The sequence below is a fragment of the Anomaloglossus baeobatrachus genome, chromosome 3 (genome assembly GCF_048569485.1).
Source record: "Anomaloglossus baeobatrachus isolate aAnoBae1 chromosome 3, aAnoBae1.hap1, whole genome shotgun sequence".
Taxonomy (NCBI): Eukaryota; Metazoa; Chordata; class Amphibia; order Anura; family Aromobatidae; genus Anomaloglossus; species Anomaloglossus baeobatrachus.
Genome location: NC_134355.1, coordinates 212,420,758 through 212,448,078, shown reverse-complemented (window position 1 = coordinate 212,448,078; position 27,321 = coordinate 212,420,758). Strand labels below are relative to the sequence as shown.

General features: G+C 44.8%; 1 protein-coding gene across 1 annotated transcript in view; it reads left to right on the top strand.

Annotated features, from left to right (window-relative positions):
• Nucleotides 1–27,321, top strand: part of LOC142297199 (AT-rich interactive domain-containing protein 4B-like) — a 256,070-nt gene that overhangs the window by 157,358 nt on the left and 71,391 nt on the right. Inside the window, exons 5-6 of the mRNA XM_075341465.1 lie at nt 17,577–17,678; nt 18,961–19,152. Of these exons, the coding sequence (XP_075197580.1) occupies nt 17,577–17,678; nt 18,961–19,152 (294 nt within the window). The remainder of the gene's footprint in view (nt 1–17,576; nt 17,679–18,960; nt 19,153–27,321) is intronic.

Genomic DNA, 27,321 nt, shown 5'->3' with positions numbered 1-27,321 from the left:
TACAACTATCTCTGATAACCCCAGCCTCCTTCATTTCCCGTAACATTTCTTTGGCACGCTGATACTGTGCTGGGGGTACAGGGCGGTATCTCTCTTTGATGGGATGATGGTCACCAGTGGGGATTTGATGTTTAACCCCTTTTACCTGCCCAAAATCTAGGGGGTGTTTGCTGAAGACCCGCTCGTATTCCTGTACCACCCGGTAAACCCCATGCTTTTGGTGTGAGGGGGTGGAGTCGGTGCCCACATGTAATTTTTGGCACCAGTCCTCCAGCTGTCCCTTGGAGCCATTGCCTTCCGCCTGGTGGGACGGGATCAAGGGTTCCACTGCTTTGATGGTATTGTTACTGACAGTGTACAGCTTAGCTACCATGGTGTACCGGGGCAATTTGGCTTCCTCCTCCCCACAATTCCCCACGCTCCCGGAAGGTATGACATGGTGAGCGGCATTACAGGCGCTGCAGCGGGGGCTGGGGCGACGACGACTGGGAGTGCATCGGCTGGTGCCGCGACGTCTTGGGCTACAGCACCCACCTGCCCTTCCTTGGCGCCGGACATCTTTCCTCCCCCTTAGTGGACCTTACCAGGCTCCGCTCTCTTTTTCAAATCTCTTCTGGGTAGCGCGGGGTTAACGACCCTCCGCTCTGATGGCGCGCTCCCTTCGCGCTCTTTTTCGGGCACGCCCCCCTTCTTCCCGCGCTTTGCAAGTGGTAATGGCGCCGGCAGTTTTCCAACAGTAAAACACACAGTCTTTTCAGGCGCACAGTACCCGGTGGGGGCTGGGCACGTTATCCTGTTCGTGACGCCAAAGTTGACTCGCCCACCCCAGGGCTATGGGACACCCAGTGCCAGGCCGGACTAGTCCGGGGGTCGTTAGTGGTGGCGGGGCCCGACTCCGTGACCCTGGCGGGAGTCAATTAAGATGTCTGCAGTGTTGGGGGTGATTAAAGTTTATAATTTTCGTGACGCCACCTGTGGTTTGCGGCTATTAAGCCGCCGCTGCTGTATGAGGCCACCGGGGTGATGGAATGGCAGCAATGGTGTTACTGCTCCCCACAGGTGGAGCGGTGCCCCGGGGCAACAGTTGGTGCTTGTAAGTGTCGATGTAGTTGCGGTGTAGGGCAGGGCCGACAGGGCGGTGAAAGGACCGGACACAAACAGTCTCTTTACCTTCTCCTCTTTTACTGTGCAAACAGTTAGTCCTGGGAGACCGGTACAGGTGGTAGAGGGCTCCGGCCAGCCTGGAAGTAACTGGGGTGCTCTTTTTGGCCAGCTGAGTATGAGGCCTACTCCCTGTTCTTCCTTTGCTTTCATAGGACCCTGCACTCTGAATTAGCAATGGCCCTCTTGCTGCTGGGACCGGTGGTACGTCCCTCTCCCTGTGTGGTAGGCTGCGCAGGCCCTCTCTGATGCTTCTCTGCTGTAGTCCACACCGGGCCTTGGTGATGCAGCTGTACCTTCAGGTTGCTTTGGGGGCAAGGAGACCTGCAGTCCTTCTGCCCTTCGGATTCGGCTGCCAGGGAAGGGTTTTACACCCTAGCAACCACAGACTCCGATGTCTAACTCTCTTCTGTGCCTCTCTGCCAATTCTGCTTTACTGGGCCAAGCTATTCCAGCTACAGGCCCCAGTCCACAGGACAGCACTACTCTGCATCTTCACTCTCCAACTTCCCTCACAGACTGCACACTAACTCCTCCCTCAGGTCAGGCTTGAGGAATGCTCCCTGGAACTCCAGGCTCAGAGCTCCCTCTGCTGGCCTGAGGGAGAAACTGCATTGGATGGTGGTACCTACTGGCCAATGATTCCCCCAATTACCTCCAGGCTCAGCATTAACCCTTTGGAGGAGCAATGCTGTTGTGGCAACTAGATCCTAGGGCGCCACACAGTTAAAAATTGCGTAGCAAAAATGGAGAGGTGTGTAGAATGCACAGGTGATGTAGCTTGCTGGTCATCAAAGGAACACTAACTTAGTATCCCAGACAATTTTAGTATGCCACTAAAAATGTCAGCACTTTTGGAAATTAAAATTGCGTAGCAGAAATGGAGAGGAGTGTAGAATGCACATGTGGTGTACCTTGCTTGACAGGAGAGGAACCCTAGGTTAGTATCCCAGACAATTTTAGTATGCCACTAAAAGTGTCAGCACTGTTTGCAATTAAAATTGCGTAGCAAAAATGGGCAGGTGTGTAAAATGCACAGGTGCTGTAGCTAGCTAGTCAGCAAAGGAAGCCTCAGTTTCTATCCCTGCCAATGAAACAATGCCCCAAGGAATTTCCTGAGCTGTTGTAGCCAGACGCTGTGATATAAACCCCTGCACAGCGTTGTCACAGACCTGCCTAGCAACAATGGCTATGAACGGCTGTAATGCAGCCTTGAACAGGGCTGAAATTACAAGTAATCCCTAAAGCGCTGTGTAGATTGCACTGTATGTCTATAGCGCACACAGCAGCGGGAGCGGTGACTGTCACCCACCCGCAGCAGACAGATAATGGCGGCGATGGGGAAAATGGCCGTGTCTTATAAGGCAAGGACATGTGACATGCACAGCCTATGACACATGCCCTTGCTTGTCTGGCAAAAATCCACTTTGCTGTGTGTGTCTGTGATTGGCTGACAGCCTGGCCCGCCCCACTGTACACGTGGTTAGGAAAAAAAAAAAAATGGCCATCGCCATTCTTTCAGCACTCAGCAGCAGCACTGATCTAAACCCCGTCCCCCCCGCACACTATACGCTGAATTTTGATATCATCATGATTCACAGTGACTCACACTATTACAGTGAAAAGCCAGCTAGTAACTAGCTACGCTTTTTGATGATCGAACCGTTCTCGAACGTAACTCGAACTGCCGAACTTTTAGCAAATCGTTCGAGTTCATCGAACGACTCGAACACCCCCCAAAATCACTCGAACATGAAATTGACAAACCGTTCGACTCGATCATCGCTCATCTCTAGCCTAATTTGTATTTTTTTTTTTTACTTGAGCGCCATCTAGTGGTCCTTTTTGGGAATTATTGCCGGGACATAGTATTTCTGGGTAGTTTGTATTTGCACTATTACTTGTAATAGAGTAGGTTTAGGCAGCTGTATGATTTTTTACACAAATTATACATATTATGGATCTTTGATATATATTTTTATCCCTCATAATAATTAATAATTATTTATTATTTCCACAAAATAAATTATTTTCTACATATTTTTTATATATTTATTATTTGTTATTTATTTTTGTAAGGTATTTTTTTGTACTATTACTGTATGCAATTGATTGTTTGCACAGAATCACTTTATATTATTATACCTTATAAATTGTTGTACCTATTGTGGGAATACTCTATATTAATTTTTTATAATTTTTTATAGTTTTCTAAGTAATTGTGGTAGCTTCTGTTTGTTGTTTTATAAACAACTATTTTATATCACAATTTGTAATTTTGCTCATTATACCGCTATATCCTCTAATTTATTCTGTATACATCTCTGTTTTATATTTTCTGTATGTTTTTAATATTAGATGCATATAGTCCAACAATATGAAATAGGACACAGAGCAACCATCCCTCATTTGGGACGTTGCATTGTGTACCAGAGCTACTCAAATATAAGATCAAGAAACAGGAGAAAAACGAGTAGAAATGCTTCAAAAAATATGTATTTGTTTATAAATATATTTTTTGTTTAAAAAACATCACAAGGCTGAAGAGAATACATATATAGGTATATAGAATCTAGAGTGAGAGAGTAGGGCCAAGAGGCGGAGATATTAAAAGAGGCACAAAGAACACCTGCAAGAGTCCAAATAATAGCTGCAGAGGGTGACAAAGTTTTTTCAAAAAACACATTAGTGTCACATAAAGGTTTTACATCAACAGTATTAGACTGGAATACCGGCTGCCCAGTATATTCATGCGGCACTTAGAAAAATACCGCAACTGTATACAGATTTGTCCAATGCAACATTTATCTCAGTGAGGTGATACCATAAACAGGTTGCATAAGCCAGATTAGACACCGACACAAACCACACAATGCAAAAGCACTGTTTTAAGCAATAAAACACAATTGTGTAAATATACAGAAATCTAAGCAAATGTATGGAGGGTCTGTGTTAGTCGCTATATGTCAGCCACAGCATTTAGCTTCATAAAACAAGTGACACCTGTGTATTGACACATTGTAGTGGTTTTAAACAGGGTCCTGTCACACACAGTGTCCAACACTGCCCAACATCAATCAATACATCACACATCAGATCAACGTCATATTAATGTTAGACATGATGTTTTAAGGCAGTGAGAGCACCGGTACACCAGGAACCCTATACATACCACAGCACATGATCTGCAGAAAAGTCGGTCTAGCAGGTTAATCAGGTGAGGAAGGGTTAAATCCCAAAGAACTCCAACGTACGTTTCACAAATTGCTTGTGTATTGTTGCTTCATCAGGGAGTGACTGATCGCAAAGGTCGGCTAGTTTAAATAGCCGCCGGTCCCATGAAAGCAGCTGTTTCCTGTCAAAGGATTTGAACGGCGCATGCGCCCATGGCGCACTCAAGATCCGGAAACCCCCACACGCCGTCATGGCTCCGGCGCGTGCGCGGGAGCAGGGACGCGTCTCCATAGCACCCGCGCACGCGCCACACGCCACCCAGAGATGGCCGGGAGGAAGGCGGACCTCAGGCGCGAAGCGCGCGCGCGCACATCCATGACAGGTACGAAGGGAAAAACATAGTATATTATAAACACAGACACACTGCGGCCACATGAAAAGTGCAATATAAATAATATCTAAGGCACAATCGCCATCAGAGCACTATATCAACATGGGTACAGGTAAATTCCATTAGAGCACGCATATATGTGCAATCCGGTGTCTGTGTCCATTTATATAGGGGAAATCCTCAATTTTCATATGTCACATTCCGGCTCAATGAATTGAAATAATACAGGATCCGAGCTGTTATTTCCAGGGAACATATAAAAGGGAAAAAAGGACACAATAAATACATGAAAAGGAGAAAAACAAACACATAAAATTTAAATTTTTTTTACGCTTAAAGATTCGTTTTACCTGCAACAACCCGGCACTGCGATGGGTGCGGCCTGTGCGCCCTCGTACGCCAATCTCTTCCTAGGATACTGGGAGAGATCTGTGTTTGGCGACGAGGGCGACCAGGCCGTATCCCATGTGCAGTGCTGGCTTAGGTACATAGACGATTTGTTGATTTTGTGGCAGGGTACGGCGGAGCAGCTTGAGACTTTTGTGGACGGACTTGGCATGAATCCATTTAACATCAAACTAACGCATAAATATCATAGTAGACACATTGATTTCTTGAACATTCTGATTACAGTGGATGATGACAATATCATTCAAACCGATGTGTTTCGGAAAAGTACATCTGTTAATGCGTTGCTTCATGCCTCGTCTGCTCATAACTTATCCACTATTCGCGCTGTCCCCACCAGACAGTTCCTTAGAATGAAGAGAATCTGTTCATCAGATCAAAAATTTGAGGAGCAAGCTGCCGACCTTAAGTCACGGTTCCAGGAAAGGGGGTACAGCAACCGTAGTATTTAGAAAGGCTACCTTAGGGCCAAAAACACTCCGAGGTCCCAACTCCTTCTGACGAGACACAGAGATAAAGCAGAGTACCCTGCGGTTAGATTTATTACCACCTTTAATCACGAATGGCACAACATCCGTGCTATTTTGAACCGCCATTGGTCTCTTTTAACATCTGACCCTTCTTTGAGGGACTCTCTCTCTGATTATCCTCTAATGACGGCTAGGAGATCAGCTAATCTCCGTGATGTGCTGGTGAGGAGCCATTATGTCCCACCAGCATCAGGCTTTCTAGGCCTGACTAATCCCCGGGTTGGTTGCTTTCCATGCGGTCATTGTCTCGCATGCAGCAATGTCCTGCGCTGTTCGTTTTTTTTGTCAGCGGACGGGACGCGCGAGTTTCATATCAGAGACTATGTTTCATGTGGCACCTCAAACGTTATATACTACGCTACTTGTGGGTGCCCATTGATTTACATCGGTCTGACGTCGCGCGAATTGCGCGTTCGCGTCCGCGAGCACGTAAGGGACATTGCTGCGGCTAAGACTGTGACTGACATTGCCTCTTTAAAAATATTCCACGCCACTTTAAGGCCTACCATGGGTGTGATCCGAAATCCCTACTGATACGTGGGATTGAGGTAGTCCATGGTGGCATTAGAGGTGGCAATATTAAGAAAAGGCTTGCCCAACGTGAGACAAGGTGGATGGTGACATTGGGCACTGTCGCCCCGTCAGGTCTCAATGAGGCTTTAAGTTTTGCCCCTTTTTTATGACATTGCCCCACTTTTTGTTTTTTTCCCCTTCCTGACTAAGGGAGATGGGTGTGTGTTTTTAAATTTTATGTGAGTTTGTTTTTCTCCTTTTCATGTATTTATTGTGTCCTTTTTTCCCTTTTATATGTTCCCTGGAAATAACAGCTCGGATCCTGTATTATTTCAATTCATTGAGCCGGAATGTGACATATGAAAATTGAGGATTTCCCCTATAGAAATGGACACAGACACCGGATTGCACATATATGCGTGCTCTAATGGAATTTACCTGTACCCATGTTGATATAGTGCTCTGATGGCGATTGTGCCTTAGATATTATTTATATTGCACTTTTCATGTGGCCGCAGTGTGTCTGTGTTTATAATATACTATGTTTTTCCTTCGTACCTGTCATGGATGTGCGCGTGCGCGCTTCGCGCCTGAGGTCCGCCTGTGACGGGGTGTACATCAGAGCAAAGAGAGACAACAGGCCGAGGATGATCCAACAGGTTTACTAACAGGAATACAGGAACAGCACACGATTAGTCCACATAAAACAGATTCGGGGGCCCTTCCCGACAATCCTCGGACCGGATAACAAAGCAATCGTCCTTACAGTAGTTCAAAGAGTTCCACACAATCCCACGGGCCGCCACACAGGCCTAGCTCTGTCCGTGTCCACAGCCACCCAGGCTGGGGCTCCTGCTCTCTTCAAGTTTCAGCTCACTCTGAAGTTACAAAAAGGGAAATGCATTGTCTGTGCTGCTTGACCAGCCCACCATGTTTGTTCAGGGGGTAGGGGTCACACATCCTATCATCAATGGTTTGGTCCATCACAGGGCTCCAATATGTCTGCCAGCCACAGTAGATGAAGGGATCCCCTGCTGTAAAGAACAATGACTATTCCTTCACTGGCCAATGCAATTACAGATTAGATACACAACTCTGGAAAGAAGAGGACAGGCTATTTACATAATCACATTAGATGCCAAGACTACAATTGTATGAGAGAGACACATTGAGACCAGTAGCTCCCCCAAGAAAATACATGAATTACAACTAATACAACCAGGGAAATATACATATCATGACATAGTATCACAGCATATACAGTGAGAGGGTAAATTACATCTTCACAATCCCTCCCCCTCCCAACTTGTGTACGTACTAGGGACCTCTACAGGTCACTGGTTAAGTACACACAGGCAGAGCGTTACTTACATGTGGCTTCATGCAGCCACGAATTGGCATCGTAGCTCTCCCACATCATTGCCCAGGAGAACAGCTGCAGGCAGACCACCCATCACCCCAACCACACATCGCCTGACCCCAAAACCAAAGTTCAGATCCACAGTGGCTGTGGGAATAGTCCTCCATTGTCCACCAGCCAGTTCAATAACAATCCCAGGTCCTCTATGGATTGCCTCAGGCCGAACCACTCGGGGATCAGCCAGTGTGAGGAAAGCACCCGAGTCACAAAATCCAACAAGTCTCTGTCCATCCAGCACAACCTCCTGCAAGTGCTTACCTCGATGAGCAGAAGTCGTCATAACTGCGGGTCGCACCCCGTAAACTCCTGGTGGTGCAACATGGGGGGCTGAGTCACTAGGCCAGTCCTCACATAACGGTGCCACATCTTCCTCCATGGCACTGGGCTGTAAATAATTAACAATCCGATTGGGTGCAGGATCAGTCCTCATTTGAACAGCTGGGCAGGAGACTTGCCGATGCCCTGGCTGTCCACATTGATAGCATCGGAGCTGGGTCTCCCTCCATCCAAGGCGTCCTCTTGGGTAAGGGGTAGGGGAACTTGGAGGCCGGCTCCCACCTGAAGGTGCTGTAGGGGTTTGAGGATGATTCCTCCATGGCCTGGCTGGGCATGAGGCCTGCAAATGCCCGGGATGCCTACAAACATAACACCTGCGCTCTGTTACTTCCTCTCCCCGGCGTATTCCAGAAAGTGCAGTAGAAGCAACTGGAGGCACATTAACACGGGTATCAACATGTGGTGGCTTAGAGGAACAGGGAACAATGGGGACAGAATAACTGGGGGCATCCGGTGTTGTGGAGCTGTTAGGCGTCTCTCCATCCTCCAACAGAACCCTCCACTGAGGCTTGATGGTGAGAGCCTCATCAGCGAGAGCAGCAGCTTCCTCCACTGTCGCTGGTTTTCTCTCACGCACCCATTCCCGGATCTCAGCGGGGCACTGGGCAAAGAATTGTTCTTTTAGGATGACCTGCAGGAAGGTATCCCAAGATAAGGCCTCCTCTGCCTCCAGCCAGCGATTACATATTTGTTTGAGTCTATGAGCATATATCTTAAAAGACACTTCCCCATCACAGGCTAAAGCACGGAACTGAGTCCTGTAAGTGTCTGGGGTCACAGCATAATGTTCTAGAATAGTCTGTTTAATATCCGCATACTCACAGTTCCACCGAAGGTCCATAGCTCTATAGGCTTCAGCAGCTCCCCCCTCTAGGAGCCCAACCAGATGCCGGACACGCTCCCTGTCCGGGACTTCCATTAATCGACACTGATGCTCAAAGTCCTGGAAGAAGCCCTCAATGTCGCCCGCAGCCTCATTAAACGGCTTAAAGTCTTTGCGGGACACCCTGGGAAGTTCCCTCATGATGGGTGCTGGGGTTACAGTCTGTCTGTAACCTCTCGCGGCTTCCACAGCGAGCTGCTTATCCAGCAATGCCATCTCCTCCATCCTGCGCTCCTTCTCTTTAGCTCCACGCATGGCCTCCCTCTTATCTTCTATGGTGGCCTCATCTCCAAGCAGTGCCATCTCCTCCTTGTACCACACAACCCATTGACTTTTTTGGGTATTTACCTCCAGCTCCCGTCTTTCTTCCGTTTGCTGTGAGGATCCTTCCTCCACGTCATTTTGCGAACAGACTCCTTCTAGCGCCTCAATCAGCTGCTCCTTGGAGAGTCCTTTGAAACGAACTCCTACTTCACGGGCCTTTGATTGCAGGCTCCCCAAAGTCCAGGTCTTGTACTCTGCAGTGCTGGTTCCTGATGTTGAGCCATTGTCCTCCATTCCTTCTGCTCTGATCCCAGCGCTGCCAACCAGTTTGTGACGGGGTGTACATCAGAGCAAAGAGAGACAACAGGCCGAGGATGATCCAACAGGTTTACTAACAGGAATACAGGAACAGCACACGATTAGTCCACATAAAACAGATTCGGGGGCCCTTCCCGACAATCCTCGGACCGGATAACAAAGCAATCGTCCTTACAGTAGTCCAAAGAGTTCCACACAATCCCACGGGCCGCCACACAGGCCTAGCTCCGTCCGTGTCCACAGCCACCCAGGCTGGGGCTCCTGCTCTCTTCAAGTTTCAGCTCACTCTGAAGTTACAAAAAGGGAAATGCATTGTCTGTGCTGCTTGACCAGCCCACCATGTTTGTTCAGGGGGTAGGGGTCACACATCCTATCATCAATGGTTTGGTCCATCACAGGGCTCCAATATGTCTGCCAGCCACAGTAGATGAAGGGATCCCCTGCTTTAAAGAACAATGACTATTCCTTCACTGGCCAATGCAATTACAGATTAGATACACAACTCTGGAAAGAAGAGGACAGGCTATTTACATAATCACATTAGATGCCAAGACTACAATTGTATGAGAGAGACACATTGAGACCAGTAGCTCCCCCAAGAAAATACATGAATTACAACTAATACAACCAGGGAAATATACATATCATGACATAGTATCACAGCATATACAGTGAGAGGGTAAATTACATCTTCACACCGCCTTCCTCCCGGCCGTCTCTGGGTGGCGTGTGGCGCGTGCGCGGGTGCTATGGAGACGCGTCCCTGCTCCCACGCACGCGCCGGAGCCATGACAGCGTGTGGGGGTTTCCGGATCTTGAGGGCGCCATGGGCGCATGCGCCGTTCAAATCCTTTGACAGGAAACAGCTGCTTTCATGGGACCGGCGGCTATTTAAACTAGCCGACCTTTGCGATCAGTCACTCCCTGATGAAGCAACAATACACAAGCAATTTGTGAAACATACGTTGGAGTTCTTTGGGATTTAACCCTTCCTCACCTGATTAACCTGCTAGACCGACTTTTCTGCAGATCGTGTGCTGTGGTATGTATAGGGTTCCTGGTGTACCGGTGCTCTCACTGCCTTAAAACATCATGTCTAACATTAATATGACGTTGATCTGATGTGTGATGTATTGATTGATGTTGGGCAGTGTTGGACACTGTGTGTGACAGGACCCTGTTTAAAACCACTATAATGTGTCAATACACATGTGTCACTTGTTTTATGAAGCTAAATGCTGTGGCTGACATATAGCGACTAACACAGACCCTCCATACATTTGCTTAGATTTCTGTATATTTACACACTTGTGTTTTATTGCTTAAAACAGTGCTTTTGCATTGTGTGGTTTGTGTCTGTGTCTGATCTGGCTTATGCAATCTGTTTATGGTATCACCTCACTGAGATAAATGTTGCATTGGACAAATCTGTATACAGTTGCGGTATTTTTCTAAGTGCCGCATGAATAAACTGGGCAGCCGGTATTCCAGTCTAATACTGTTGATGTAAAACCTTTATGTGACACTAATGTGTTTTTTGAAAAAACTTTGTCACCCTCTGCAGCTATTATTTGGACTCTTGCAGGTGTTCTTTGTGCCTCTTTTAATATCTCCGCCTCTTGGCCCTACTCTCTCACTCTAGATTCTATATACCTATATATGTATTCTCTTCAGCCTTGTGATGTTTTTTAAACAAAAAATATATTTATAAACAAATACATATTTTTTTAAGCATTTCTACTCGTTTTTCTCCTGTTTCTTGATGTTTTTAATATTGTTTACAATAAAATTGACTAATTTTATCAGATTTCTTGCTCCTATTTATTTAGAAGACTTACTTACAGAATTTTTCTAAAGCTTTTTTTGGTATAACATTTGAACAGGAGTGTTCCTCTCTATGTTTTGACCATAAAATTTGCTAATCCATTTCAAAATAGCCTGTAATTTAGTGGGATCCATCTGAAAACCTGCAACTGAAATAATGTAACCCAAAAACTAAAGTTCTTGAACGGCAAACACATTTTTCTAGCTTAGTGTAAAATGTATTCACTCTTGAGTAATACTTATCTGACATGTTCCAAATGAGACCCAAAATCCCATGAATAAATGACAATGTCATCAAGGTAAACAATTACAAATTTCCCTAACATATAAGAAAACTGGAATACTACAGCCGTGTTGGTTTGGCTGAAAGGCATCACCAGATTTTTTTTTAAGTGTTTTTACTGTGTATTAATGCTGTTTTCCACTCATTACCCTATCTGACCTGGATCAGATTAAAAACCAGCAGCCACCGGACACGAGGATAGCCTAATGTGCCCTGAACTCTCCACAATATACTTCTTGAGAGCTAATCTTTCAGAGCCCAACAAGTTATACAGCCTGCACTTGGTCAATTTTGCCCCTGGGCTCAAACTTATGATGCAATTACAAGATCTATGCGGTGGCAACTCCTGACAACCCTTCTCAGAGAACACCAGCAAAAATCCTGAAGACTAGAGGTAACTGCCAAAATACAGGTTCTAAACCGTATTCTTTACAATATGTACCAGGGCTGTTGAGTCAGTGTCCATTTTGGTGGAGTCGGAGTTGAGGTTGGTATAAAATGGACCGACTCCAACTCCTAAAATAGAGTTGAAACCAGAAGTTTCTTTCCACTCTCTATAAAGACACATCTGCATGTTTTTCTCACTATCTGACATGAAATCAGAATAAATCTTTCCCATTTTAGTTCAATTAGAAACCAAAATTATTTATATTTGCCAAGTGCCAGAATAAGAGACAGAGAGAATGTTTTAAGGCACTGTTATTTCTTTCTGCAAAGTTAAAAGTTTACATACATTTCATTAGTATTTGGTACCATTGCTCTTAACCTGTATGATTTGGGTCACATGTTTTGGATATCCTTCCACAAGCTTCTCACAATAGTTGGTAGGAATTTGGGCCCATTCATCCTAACAGAACTGGTGTAACAGCCATGTTTGTAGGTCGCCGCTCGCACCGGCCATTTCAGCTTTGCCCATAAATTTTCAATAGGATTGAGATCAGCGTTTTGTGATGACCACTCCAAAACATTGACTTTCCTTAAGCCATTTTGCAACCAGTTTGGCAGTATGCTTCAGGTCATTGGCCATTTGGAAGACCCATTTCCACCCAAGATTTAAGTTCCTGGCTATATCTTGAGATGTTGCTTAACTATTACCATATAATCTTCTTTTCTTATGATGCCATCTATTTTGTGAAGTGCACCAGTTCCTGCAGCAAAAAAAACCCCACAACATGATGCTGCCACCCCCGTTTTTCACAGTTGGAATGCTGTTCTTCGGCTTCAAAGCTTCTCCCTTTTTCCTCCAAACGTAACGATGGTCTTTATGGCCAAACAATTTTTGTCAGTTAGTTTCGTCAGACCACAGGACAGGTCTCCAAAAATTAATGTCTTTGTTCCTGTGTGCATTTGCAAACATTAATCTGGGTATTTTATGTTTCTTTTGGAATAATGGCTTCTTCTTGGCAGAGTGGCCTTTCAGCCCATGTTGATACAGTACTCATTTCACTCTGGATAATGACACAATCTTACCAGATTCTACTAACATCTTCACAAGGTCTTTTGCTTTCGTTCTTGGGTTGATATGCACATGTCTGGCCAAAGTTTGTTCTTCTCCTTCCTGAGCAGTATGATGGCTGGACATTCCCATCATGTTTGTACTTGCGTATAATTGTTTGTACAGATGAATGAGGCACCTTGAGGTATCTGGATATTGCACCAAGGATGACCCAGACTTGTGCAAGTCCACAATTCTCTTCTTAAGATCTTGGCTGATTCTTTTGACTTTCCCATGATGCTACACAGAGAAGCAGTGTGTTTCATGTGTGCAATAAAATACATCCACAGGTGTGTCTCTAAATAACTCAGATGTTGCCAATAAACCTATGAAAAGCTTCCAAAGGGATGACATCATCATATGGGCTGTCCCATATTGTTTAAAGGCATATGTAAACGTTTCACTTTGCAGAAGGTAAAAAAAATGCCTTAAAACATTCTCTGTCTCATTATTCTGGCATGTGGTAAATATAAATAATTTTGGTTCCTAACTGACCTAAAATGGAAAAAAGGTTTATTCGAATTCAAGTCAGATAGTGAGAAAAACATGCAGATGTGTCTTTTTAGATAGTGTATGTAAACTTCTAGTTTCAACTGTATATAATAAATTGGGCACAGCGTTTCAAAGCAGTTTGTGATAAATATTTTTCCATAAGAATTTGGGATAGTTATAAAATTTCCTATAAATGTCTGTTCTATTCCTGAATAAAGAATCTAAGCTTAGTTGAGATGAATCTGTGCTGCACTTTAGCTTCATGATATAAGTAGTGATGTTGCTATTTTACTACAGTAAATTTATCACAATTATGAGTCATGTATGAGGAAGTTGAAGTTGGAATCCAAATCAGGGAAATTGAGGAGTCGGAGTTGGAGGTTTAGCTTACCGACTCCACAGCTCTGATATGTACTCCATTTAATTATGTTTTGGGTTTTCCAGTCAATCGTGGGGTTACGTTATGGAAACCAGGGGAGCCCTATACCAATTTGTGCAGGAAGGCCTTTAATCACATAACGAGATATGAGGTCCGAATGGAGTACCCATATGCGGAGTTCCAGCCCTTGTACACTCAATAAAACCGCCCAGATAAAGAAGAGACTAATTAATAGCAAAAATCCATACCAGATTTGAGAACTCTTTCACTTTTAACCTAGAAGAACAAGCAGACCATAATAGGGACATCTAGGCCCCCAATCTTAACCCTTGCAAGTATTAAACATTGAGCCACAATTGTGGAGGAAATAGACCCAGGTTGAAATCCACCAACCCACCTGTGTTTAACGGTTTTCTGACTGTCATTTTTTATTGGGCACTGAGGGCAGCTGCTGACATAGTGTTCCTTTTTCCCCACAGAAAAAAACAAACGTCCCCTTTTAGGAATTGAGATGGTTTCCATCCCATGGGACGTCCCTCCAAGCTGCTTGGGCTCGGTTGGGGCCTCTGGAGGTAATGTCAGTACAGTAACCCCCTTCCAGAGAGTCTTGGTTTTATGAGACCTCTGCCAGAAACGGCGATCAATGCATATTACTACGTACATGGCACACTCAAGAGAAGGAGGAGTTTCATACATTACCAACTCCTGCTTTACCCTCTTGGATGCACCCTGAAAAAACTGTCTTTTTAGTGCAAGTTCATTCCACTGAGTGTTCACAGACCAGCGATGGAATTTGGCGCAATAATACTCTGTAGGCCGGTTCCCCTGTTGCAGTGAACGAATTTTAGACTCTGCTAGAAATGTTTTGTCTGGATCATAATAGATGAGCCTGAGTGCTGATATAAACTCGTCCATTGACAAAAACAAACAGGGGCAGAGAAAAAGCCCGTGCTTGTGGGACCCACTCAAGAGCAAGACCACAATTCCCTCACTCATTACTTGAGTAGCATAGATGGAAGTATAACTTACGTGCTTCTCTAAAGGTTACAAACTGGCTGTGCTTCCTTGAAAATCTTTCTGGGAGGGCCAGTTGGGTTCGGATGATCCAGCAACCAGAACAGGTTGCGCCAGTGTGGCGGACTGCTTTTGTTGCTGTACCTCTTTAATTCAGCCACCTGGAGAGACACGGACAGGAAATGCCTCAATAGTGCAGCAACTGGGTCGATGCTGGAATGTAAAGTGGGATCAGCTATAATGTCACAATGACTATGGGATAGCGGGAAACCACGGCTCCTAGGCTGACCCTCAAGTTAGGGGGCCCTCTGCTATATCTATCCTGAGGGATACTCCTGATCATGGAGAGGCCTAAGTCTCCTTCCTGTTCCTGCTCCAGTCCTGATCTGATTCCCCCTCCCTCTCCTCTCAGGAAGAGACGGGACAGGAGTGTGATGAAACCTACAGATAGAGACAGATGGGAAAACCAAAACTGTCACACAGTACGCACACACAAAGGTAATAATATAATAAAGGTAAAGACAATAAGGGGTTCAGGAGGAAAAACAAGACCAGGAAAATAGCCACAAAACAGAGGTAAATTTTGTGACCACACCAAGCAATGAGCACCAGTAAGTCTGAGACACCACACCTCACAAACCAATACGGAATAAACTATATCTGACATGGGTGGAAGGTTTCAACCAGCAAACATAGGAAAGGAGCATATGTGGTAGGCCTCCCCACAACATGTGACCAAAGGTGCAAGCAGACCAGCAGAGATTAACTCTTGCAAGCCTGCCTATGAATCAGTAAACAGCAGGTCGACGCCCGAGTCTGCCTGTGTTGATCCCAGACACCAGGTAAACCATTAGGCGGAGTATCAGAATCTGTAATCTGAACATGGCCTAATGCCACCATGACAGTCAGCGAAGTTTGTGACAACTGGTATAAGATGTTTTCATTTTACATTGTGGAATACAGCAATTGAGAATGGATTGTCCAAGTAGTTGACAAGCCCTTTAATGGCAGTAGTTAAAAGTATTTGTCCCAGACTAGTACACTACAGTATAACAATAAGGGGTAATTAGTAGCATCAAGATCATCTAAGGTATTATAGAAAGGCAAAATATGTTAAAGTGAACCTGTCAGGTGCAATATGCACCCAGAACCACGTGCAGTTCTGGGTGCATATTTCTAATCCCTACCTAACTGTCCCTGCATCTGGTAGCATACATGAAGGGATCTTAAGAAAAAGTATTTCTAAAGATCCCATATGATATGCTATTGAGGGCAGGGACTAGTCGCAAGGATGTTAGTTCCCTTGGCTAGTCGGCCCCCTTAGCATGTAAGCACGCCCGTGTGGGCATGCTAATGAATGCGCAGCGTCAGAGGATGGTTGCGCTCACCTCTCTGCTGCCATCGCGTCCGACGCTGGACTTTGGCTCAGTGCGCATGATCCTGGACTTCCGGGAAAGTCCGGGATCATGTGCACTGAGCCGAAATGCAGGAGTCGGACGCAATGGCAGCAGAGGTGAGTGCAACTATCCTCTGACGCTGTGCATTCATTAGCATGTTAGCACACCCACAGGGGCATGCTTACATTTCTAAGGGGGCCGACTAGCCAAGGAAATTAACGCCCTTGCGACTAGTCCCTGGCCTCATTAGCATATCATATGAGATCTCTAGAAATACTTTTTCTAAAGATCTCTTTATCTATGTTATTATAGGCTGGGACAGTTAGGCAGGGTTAGAAATATGCACCAGAACTGCTCGTGGTTCTGGGTGCATATTGCACCTGACAGGTTCACTTTAAGTAGAATAAGCCCTCCAGCTTATGGGCCTTCACCAATCCTGGAAACCAAGGAGCTGGAGTGCTTTGGTCCTTTACTGTTTTTTCCTGCTCGGCGTTTGGCCAGGACAGTTGCATGAGATTGTTTCCCTTCATAGCCAAGTATGAGAGAGCACCTCTGTGCATGGAAAACTGATGTGTGCACTGGTAGAGACAGAGAAGGGGGCTAGTTTAGCTTAAGGCTACATGTGCAGGTTGCAACTTTTTGTGTTCACAAACTGCAGCCAAAACTGCAGCCAAAACTGTACCTTGTCAGAGAGAGCCTGGAAATGTCACAAAAAACGCTTGTAATTGTACGTACGTTTTTGCAGCGTTTTCGGTATGTTTTTGGTGCGTTTTTCACAACATGCGTTTTTGCTGCATTTTTGAGACAAATGTTGACAAAAACGCAGGAAGAATGAACATGGTGCATTTTTTTTTGTCACAAACTTTTGACAAATAAAAAGCTGACAAATAAACTGCAATGTGCGCATAGCAAATCTGACTTCTCATAGACTTTGCTGGGAAGTCAAATGTCAGAAAGTTCTGACAACAAAACTGCAGGCAAAAAAGCAGCAAAAACGCAGCAAAAAACGCAGCGTGCTCATGTAGCCTAAAAAGACCAGTCAGCGAGCCCTCTCACACACAAGTGATGACGTGTCGACACAGGAAACTTTCTCCTGTGTCAGGCGCAAGGCAATAAGTGGAGCTGCTCGACTTGGGACCAAAGGTGATATGCAGACGTTCATTGCGTTTTGGTTACAGAGGTATAACAGTAAGTACTATAAAGTTGTATTAGAATTAATCTAAGCATATATATTTTCAAGTGTTTTTGATGCTTTTATTTGTTACGTTGATTTTTACCTATTTTATTATTATAGGCCAAAAAAGACTTACAGAAGATAATGGTGATCATATGGGGAATTGTACTGTAAAGAAGCTAAAAAGAGACCACAAGTCAATGACTCAGAAGAGGAAAATACGTATGTTTATATTCATTTTTTTATTAGAAATATGGGATAAAAATGTTTTGAGACGGAATCATTAGTTGGAGTAGAACCAGTCAGCCATGCAAGATGAATGCTAGAAGGAAACTGAGAAATGAAGGGCTAAGGATAGGGAAGTCATTCTGACAACTAAACAGAAGAGTTGTTATAAGGATATACTGTATATATGTTATCTGTGGAAGTATCACACTATGCTGTTCTCCGTGCCATATCACACTACAGATCAGTCTTTTACATGTCGTGCAACATGAAATTATGAGTTGATGGACTGCTTATCTTTTACATAGACCCTCTCTAAATCTGATCCTTTGTTAATGGTTTTAGGGGGTTGTGATTTTTATTATTTCATGTTTTGTGTTCATTGTAAACAAAAATGTTGGAAACTAGTTTTGAGAAGTATATATAGTATACTACCTTATGCTGTACTGCAGTGGTCTTCAGTATGTGTGTGACTACAACCATTATGTTACTGAAACTCCCATCATGAGCTACAAGTCAATGCTGGGTAGGGGCGGATATAGGCATACGAGAACCCCTGTGCAGTAATAGTATATGGGCATTTTGCAGTCCAATAGCTGATTATAATGTACATTGTCCATGTGTAAACAAAAAAAGGAAGCCCCAAGGACCCGTTGAAGCGCATTCAGCGCAAAACGGCCGTCGTCCCCTGGAGTGCCTGTATTTGGCCTCTTCCCTGCATGATTTTAGTACACCATTTCTAATAAAGCAGAATTTTATGCTATGGCAATGGTGAGTGCCGCTTCCTTCTTCTACGCATGGACAATTTATCAGATGCTTGCCTAACTACTAGTGTGCAACCCTTGCCAACATTCCACGGAGCACCTGAGCTGACTTCTTCTCTGACAGCACCTGACAAGGTTACGGTATATCTGGTGATGCATGATCATATTCTTCTATTATTTTTTCATCATAATGCACAATTCCACCTGCCTTGGAGGTAGAAAGGAGCCCCATTACCTCTTAAGCCCTTGTTCAACTGCACTGGTTCCACCAATGGTATGTCCGCCCCTTCTTGGTGGCGTAAACTAGGAAGTCACAGGTAGACGTCTTAATATTTTTGGCAGGACACCCATATTTATTGTGCTATTTGGGTAGGCTGCCTTAGAGCTTTCACTGTTAATGAAATATTTAGGTCTCCTCATGGAATACTATAATAGTCAGAAATTTGCATTATGTACACAAATACTGGCAATTTTTTAATAAGCACAATTATATTTTATCTTCCTTTTTTGCATAGACCTTTCTGATGGTGAAAGTCTTTCAAAACTTCAGACTTCAAAGACATGTTCTGGTGTATCATCAGAACATACCAAAATGTCCTCTGGACTGTCTGCACAAGGAAAATATGTGAAAAACAAAGAAAGTGAATCTTTTCAGAAGGAATATAGTGATTGTTTACCCAAAGTGTACAAGTGGAGTTTCAATTCATGTATGTATCGTATATTATTTTAGTATTAATTTAGTGTTCTTTAGAATGGGGCAAATTTACCGTATTTTTTATTTCAAATCTGTTTTATTGATGAAACTGTTGTCAATATACAAACATACCATTTGTGCAATTACAATACATAAACATCATTTTCTCAATGCCGGGATAACATCCAGAAATTATTACATTACTAAATTTCTTGGAATTCTTCAAATTATCTTTGTGTTATTCCCATACAACCACTTATAAATTATAGGTCAGAATTCCCACTTCTTTTGACTTCCCGTATCCTAATATACTCATTCTCCTTGTATGTCTATTGTCTTATGAATTATTGATAAACCTTTTCATATAAAAAATAAAACTAGAAAAATGCAGATTAATGTTCAGAAAAGAAAGAAAGGAGAGGAAAGATACAAGCATAAAGAAGAGGAAATTAGAGAGAAGGGGGGACAGGGGGGGAAGCAAGAAAAGAAAAGAAAAAAGCTCGCCAAACTCTCCACAAACTCTGGGGACTCCATGAACATAATCAATGGTCCCCAAACTGTAGTAAATTTTTCTGTGTTCCCATTTAGTTCTGCTGTCAGCTCCTCCATTCTCTGGAGGTTTGTCATCTCCTCCAACCAATCCAGCACAGTAGGGCATCTAGTCTGTTTCCAAAATCGTGGGATAATCATACGGGCAGCCGCCAGGCAAAATCGCAACATGTCCCTTTTTTGTGTTTTAATAGCTCCTGGGAGCATAGAAAGAAGGGCAACCTGGGGGGACTTTTCTATTTCACCTCCGCTCATCTTTTTATACAGGTAGAACACTGAGTCCCAAAAGGGTTACAGCTTAGTACAGCTCCACCATATGTGTAGCATTGTACCTGTGTCTATGCCACACCTCCAGCACACATCAGACACAGAGGGAAATATAGCATGTAATTTAGTCGGGTAATGGTACCACCTTGAGAGAATTTTATAACTTTTTTCTTGAGCGGTGCACACCAAGGAAAGTTTGTACGCTCTGCTCCAATCGTCCTCTGGAATATCCTCTCCCAGTTCCTCTCCCCACCTACAGACAAAGTGAGGTTTATCCACCCTATTTCTCTGGTTCAGCATTTTATAAATGAGTGAGATGCCATGTCCAGGGGATGACCCCTGGAAAAATACTTTCTCAAAAGGAGTAGGGGGTGTCCTCGTCCTTCTCTCCCTGTCCTGGTATGAGAGGAAAGATTTCAACTGCATATATTCCATCCAGGAGATCTCTCTCCCTGTGGCCTGCATGGAAGTATAAGTTGGTAGGGTGTGTCCCTGGAGCACGTGACAAAAACAAGTATCATCCGCCCGAGTAAATCCCCCGAATCTATGGGAGTGGAGTCCCGGGGGGAACTTCTTATTACCGAATACGGGGGTAAGTGGGCCCTGCTCCTGAGAGAGAGATCCCTTTTTTATCTCTCCATCCCACATCCCCATCGCTGTCCGCGTGAGCTCCATTCCCTTCGCTATCTGGATCCTACTTTCTTTCTCTAACCATGGGAGTAAATGTAAGGGAGTTCCCAGCATATCCTGTTCAATCACCACCCATTGTTTCGAATTACCATGAAAATGCCAGTCCAGTAATCTCGTTAGGATAGCTGCCTTGTAATATAACTGAAAATTTGGGAGCCCCGCCCCCCCCCCGTCACTTTTGTGTCTGGTCAGAGTTTTATTTCCTGTTCGGGGTCTCCTGTTCCCCCAGACAAACCCAGCCAAGGTTGTCCGGATCTTGGAGAAGTAACTTAGCGGTAGCTGTATGGGTATTGTCTGAAACAGGAACCTCGGTAACACATCCATTTTTATTGCGTTTATACGCCCAAACCACGTCAATCTCTTTTTGCCATATTTCTTTAAGTCCCTGATTGTCCTTTCTAATAAGGGGAAAAAATTGTGATGTACAATTTTTGCTGGATCCCTAGGTACCATAACTCCCAGATATTTTAAAACTGACGGTTGCCACTTAAAAGGGAAGTTTTGAGATACTCTCCCAAGGTCTTCTGACGATAAAGTCACGTTCATGGCATCTGATTTGGAAAAAATTACTTTGAAGTTGCTTAAGTTGCCAAACTCTTCGAACTCCTTGAGCAAGGACGGGAAGGATATGTGTGGTTGTGAAATGAACATGAGAAGGTTATCCGCGAATAGAGCCAGCTTACGGTTCTCCCCCCCCGCATCTATTCCGTGGATGCTTGTGTTGTTTCTCAGGGCGACCGCAAGGTGCTCCATGACTATGACGTATAAGAGGGGCGACAGTGGACATCCCTGTCTCGTTCCATTGTGGACCAGAAAGGATGATGATAGAAACCCATTTGTCCTGACTTTTGCTGATGGTCTCGTATACAGGGACGCAATTCTACCCAAAAATTTCTGACCCAAACCCACCTGTCTCAAGGCTGCCATCATAAAGCTCCAACTGACCCGGTCGAAGGCCTTCTCCGTGTCCACTGAAAGAAAAGACATGGGGAGAGACTGAGCCTTCGACAGAGCCATCAAGAGGAACAATTTGTTGGTGTTGTCCCGTGCCTCCCGGCCTTTTACGAATCCTACCTGGTCCGTATGTATTATCCCAGGCAGGGACAGGGCAAGTCTGTTGGCAAGTGCTTTAGAGAAAAATTTCAAATCTAAATTAATCAGTAAGATGGGTCTGTAATTTGTAACCAGCAAGTGGTCCTTTCCCGGTTTGGGGATAACACATATGTGTGCTTCAAGAGATTGTGCTACCCACTGGGAGTTTTCAGATATGGAGTTAAATACTTTGGTCATGAACGGGGATAACTGAGTCTGAAAAATTTTATAGAACTTAGGGGTAAACCCGTCCAGACCTGGGCTTTTGCCTGAGGGAGAATCCCTGAAAATAGATGCCACTTCTGTCTCTGTAAAGTCTGCTTCTAGGTTTTCAACCTCAGTATTGGGTATAGTTGGCAGGGCTGTTTTAAGTATGTAATCATTTATTTTAGTCTCCAAAGCTTCTTGTGCCATATCCCCAAATTTGCCCCTTAGGTCGTAAAGGTCACTATAATATTTTTGAAACTGCTCCGCTATGTGGATTGGGTTCTGAGTCAACAGGCCGTCCGATTTTTTGATTGTAGGGATGTGACTGGGGTCCCTCCTCGGATGTAATAACCTAGCTAGTGGTCTGCCACATTTGTCCGCATATTCATACATAAATCTTTTTAGTCTATTCCTGCGGCGCTCGTATTGTCAGTCCAGAATGGATTTAAGTTTCTCTCTGTTTTTAACTAACTCTGTCAGTGTCACCGGGGATAATGTCTGCTTATGGATCTTCTCTAGGTCTGAAATATTCTGAAGTAGAGACAGAATGGTTTGGGCTCTCTCCCTCTTAATCCTAGTCCCATGTTTGATCAGAATCCCTCTCAACACACACTTGAGTGTCTCCCATTGAACAGGTAGGGTAGTAGTGTCTCCTGAGTGTATCTCCAAGAATTCATCTATTGTGTTCTGCAGGTCTTTCAAGCATCCCTGGTCCCTCAGCAGACTATCATTCAACTGCCAAGACCACGGCCTCCCAGACCCATCCGGGATAGTGAGGCTCAAAAATATGGGGGCATGATCTGACCAAGAGATACTGCCTATAGAGGCATGTATCTGTATGCCAGGGCCTTCTGACTTACAAGGAATAGGTCTATGCGGCTGTACGAAGAGTGAGCCGGGGAAAATATGTGTAGTCACGGTCTACTGGGTGTAGTGTTCTCCATGCATCCACTAATCTGAGTTCCTGTATACAACGTTTAACCTTCGTTAGTTTCCTTATTGAGAGAAAGTTACCGTATTTTTCGCTTTATAAGACGCACTTTTGTTCCCCCAAATTTTGGGGGAAAGTAGGAGGTGCATCTTATAAGCCGAATATACGGGGGGGTATATATATACACTGCAAGGTCCAGGGGAGGTGGGGGCGCTGCTGGGGGCAGGTGAACGCTGCTGCGGCAGCATTTGATCTCCTGCTCCCGCTCATATAATATGCACAGCCGCTGTCCATCTCTGGTGGTGCTGAAATCGCACCGCAGTGAGGGGCTGGGGCAGCGGTGCATATTATATGTCCCTGTTCCCCCCTGTGATGGCACATGCCCCCCCTGTGTTAGATTTGGCCCCCAGGCTGCTGCTCATTCTAAAATAAAAAAACTTTACTTGCCCCCTCCAGCGTTTCTCCCCGGTGTCCCTGTTTCCACTGTGATCAGGCACGCAGAGATCTCAGTCTGCTGTGCCGATAACATGACCGGCACCAAGAACCAGGAAGTGGAAGAACAAAAGCATGGAGGGAGACAGGAGGGAGCTCAGCGCTGGAGGAGGTAAGGAAAGAGTGTTTTATTTTACTATGGGCAGCAGCCTGGGGGCGATATCTGACACAGGGGGACTTTTGCGATCTATAGGGGCCATGGGCAGCACTATGGGGGCGATATCTAACACAGGGGGACTTGTGCGATCTATAGGGGCCATGGGCAGCACCATGGGGGCGATATCTAACACAGGGGGACTTGTGCGATCTATAGGGGCCATGGGCAGCAGCATGGGGGCGATATCTAACACAGGGGAATGTGTGCAATCCATAGGGGACCATAGGCAACACAGGGGAATGTGTGCAATCCATAGGGGACCATAAGCAGCACAGGGGAATGTATGCAATCCATAGGGAGCCATATGCAGCACAGGGGAACGTGTGCAATCCATAGGGGACCATAGGCAACACAGGGGAACGTGTGCAATCCATAGGGGACCATAGGCAGCACAGGGGAATGTATGCAATCCATAGGGGGCCATAGGCAGCACAGGGGAACGTGTGCAATCCATAGGGGACCATAGGCAGCACAGGGGAATGTATGCAATCCATAGGGGGCCATAGGCAGCACAAGGGAATGTATGCAATCCATAGGGGACCAAAGGCAGCACAGGGGAACGTGTGCCATCACAAGGGGGCTATATTCAATATAAGGGGGCCATATCCAGATTAAGGGGGCTAATTTTAGGATGGGGGGCTATGAGGGACATATACCCTATATAATTTGTTAGAGGGACACTGGCATTATAAGATGGACCCCATTTAACATTAAAAAAAAAAAATTCTCTTGTCCTTCACCAAATTTGGGAGTGCGTCTTATAATCAGGTGAGTCTTATAAAGCGAAAAATACGGTATGTCCCGACTTTGTGTCTACCTTAGGGTCCAAAGTGAAGTTTAAATCACCGCCCACGATCACGGTCCCTTCTGCGAATTCATCCAGTGATGACAGGAGAGAGGAGCAGGTCGTTGCCGGATCTCTATTCGGTAGATACTTATTGACAATGGTAAAAATGGATGAGTTAACATTAATTTTCAGGTATATAAATCTTCCCTCCGTGTCCACCCGTGTATCTAGAACTGTGTGCACTAGGGACTTATGGATGCCTATGGACACTCCCTTGGATTTTGACTCTGGGTTGGAACTGTGGACCCAGTTAATGTAATATCTGTCTCTAAAGATGGGGAGGTAGCCCGTTTTAAAATGTGTTTCTTGGATCAATAGTATATGGATTCTTTTTTTGTGCATGTCAAAAAATATCTGGGAGCGCTTTTGCGGGACATTAAGTCCCCTCACATTTAGTGAACCCCAATTAATCTGCGTCATTCCAATGCGGAGGAACGGTGGGGACTCTGAGGATAGGTTCGGGGATTAGGGAGAGAGAGAGAGATGTGCAGGCAAGTAGGATAGGAAGAGCAGGGAAAGAGAAGAGAAAATAAAAGAGAAGAGGTAAGAAGGTCAAGAATACAAAAGAAACTACCAACAAAGCAGTAGAAACCAAAGTCAAGGAGGTCAGAGTGCCTCCCGCCTGCAAGGTCACAACAAGACCCTAACGTCGGGTCTAAAAAGACTAAAAGTAACTGTATAGGTATAAGAGAATACCAAACTGTCTAACCTAGGGATGGTGAGACTACGCCACTCCTTTATGGTGTGTTATCCCAATCAGGAAGGGAACTTTCTACAAAGGAGCCCCCTGCCCCGGACTAACAATAAGCAATTATTCAACTTAGTTTGTCAGCCAGAGCCCTATATAATGTGAGGACACAAGGTCTAGAGAGAATATTGTGTTATACACCGTCAAGGGGTGCCCCCCCCCACCCCCCTTCCAGGAAGGCGGGAGGGAACCCCCCTCCCTCATAATCAGAAAGACTTAATCCCCCTGGCAAAAAGATTATGGCAAAACTGGGAGGTACATTCTATTGAGAAACAACCCAATGAATTTTTGTTTATAAACTAATAACTCCTTAAACATCAGACTGGTCTTCCTCTTCGAAGGCCACGCATCCGATCACCATCTGGGGCAGCACCCCATCCCCCCATTGGAAACACCGGCCATTCCTCTATAGGCACCAACGGAATGTCCAGGGCTGCAGCAAACGATGGCATATCAGTCGGGTTCCTAAGAACATGCATTCTTCCCGCGTGTCGTACCTGCCGGCGGAAGGGAAATCCCCAGCTGTATTGAAACTCATACGAACGGAGCATGTCCAGGAGAGGTTTCAGTGCTCACCTTCTTTGTAAAGTGAAACGGGATAAGTCCTGCAGAATCTGGACTTGGCTCCCCTCGTATGCTGGTGAAACTCCACTGCGCAGCTTAAACAGGATGGCCTCTTTAAGGACATAACGGTGGACCCTGCAAATCACATCTCGAGGTCTGTCATTCTGTGTAGGTCTAGGGCCAAGCGCTCTATGCACTCTGTCTAACTCCAGGGGTTGGCTTGATGGTTCACCCAGGATCTCATTAAACATCACTTGGAGGGCTCTCTGGAGATCCTTAGGTTCAACAGACTCTGGTAAACCCCGGACCCTTAAATTGTTTCTCCGGCCCCTGTTTTCAGCATCGTCCATTGCTTCCACCATATATTGTATTTGGCGGGAGTGTTGATCCAAAATGGCCCCTTGTGCCTGAGTGGTGTCTTCTATATTCTGTATTTTAGCTGCCTGTATTTGGTTCTGAGTGTCCACTCTTTCCACCTCCCCCCTCAGGGCCGACAGCTCTGTGCGGTATGCCTGTTCCAGCCTTGCTATATATGTCTCCATATCTTCTCTGGTGGGCATAGTAGAGATGTGTGCCCGGATTTCATTAAGTTCTGTCAGCACTCCTGGTTCATGTGATCTTATTGTACTTGTGGCAGGCTCTAACTCTGCTTGCATTTCCATATCATACACACTTTGACTCAGGCCGTGTCTCACTGAAGATAGGAGATTTCCACTAGCAGGGCCCTGTTCCCTATTTGCAGCATTAACAGCCTCTGCTTGAGATTTATTATTGTCCTCCTTCTGTGACAGGGGTAAGGACACCTCTCCCTCCTCCTGAGGCCTCCCCACTGCAGGTCTGCAATAAGCAATGGTGGGAGTTGTACCCATGCTCCCTGCTCCAGGCCTCCCCTGTAGAAGAGCCCGCAGCCCCAGGACAGAGCAGAGCCCGCAGCCCCAGGACAGAGCAGAGCCCGCAGCCCCAGGACAGAGCAGAGCCCGCAGCCCCAGGACAGAATAGAGCCTGCAGCCCCAGAGCAGATTGTATATCAAAAAAGCTTTAGAAAAATTCTGTAAGTAATTTTTCTAAATAAATAGGAGCAAGAAATTCGATAAAATTAATCAATTTTATTGTGAACAATATTAAAAACATACAGAAAAATTAAAACAGAGATGTGTACAGAATAAATTAGAGCATACAGTGGCATAATAAGCAAAATTACATATTGTGATGATAAATAGTTGTTTATATAACAGCAACCCTAGAACTCCCTCAATAAATTACAAAACTATAAAAATTCAATATAGATTATTCCCTCAATTGGTACAGCAATTTATAAGGTATAATATTATAAAGTGATTCTGTGCAAATAAATAATTGCATACAGTAATAGTACAAAAAAATACTTTACAAAAATAAGTGAATATTATATAAAAAATAAATATAATATAAACTATGTGAAAAATAATAGGTAAATATTATGAGGGATAAAAATATCAAATATCCATAATATGTATAAATTGAAAAAAAACAACAAAAAAAAAACATCCAGCTGCCACAACCAATTCTATCACTAGTAATAGTGGAAAAAAAGAACCAAGAACTACTATTTCCTGGGAATAATTCCCTAAAAGGACCACAAGATGGCGCTCAAGTCAA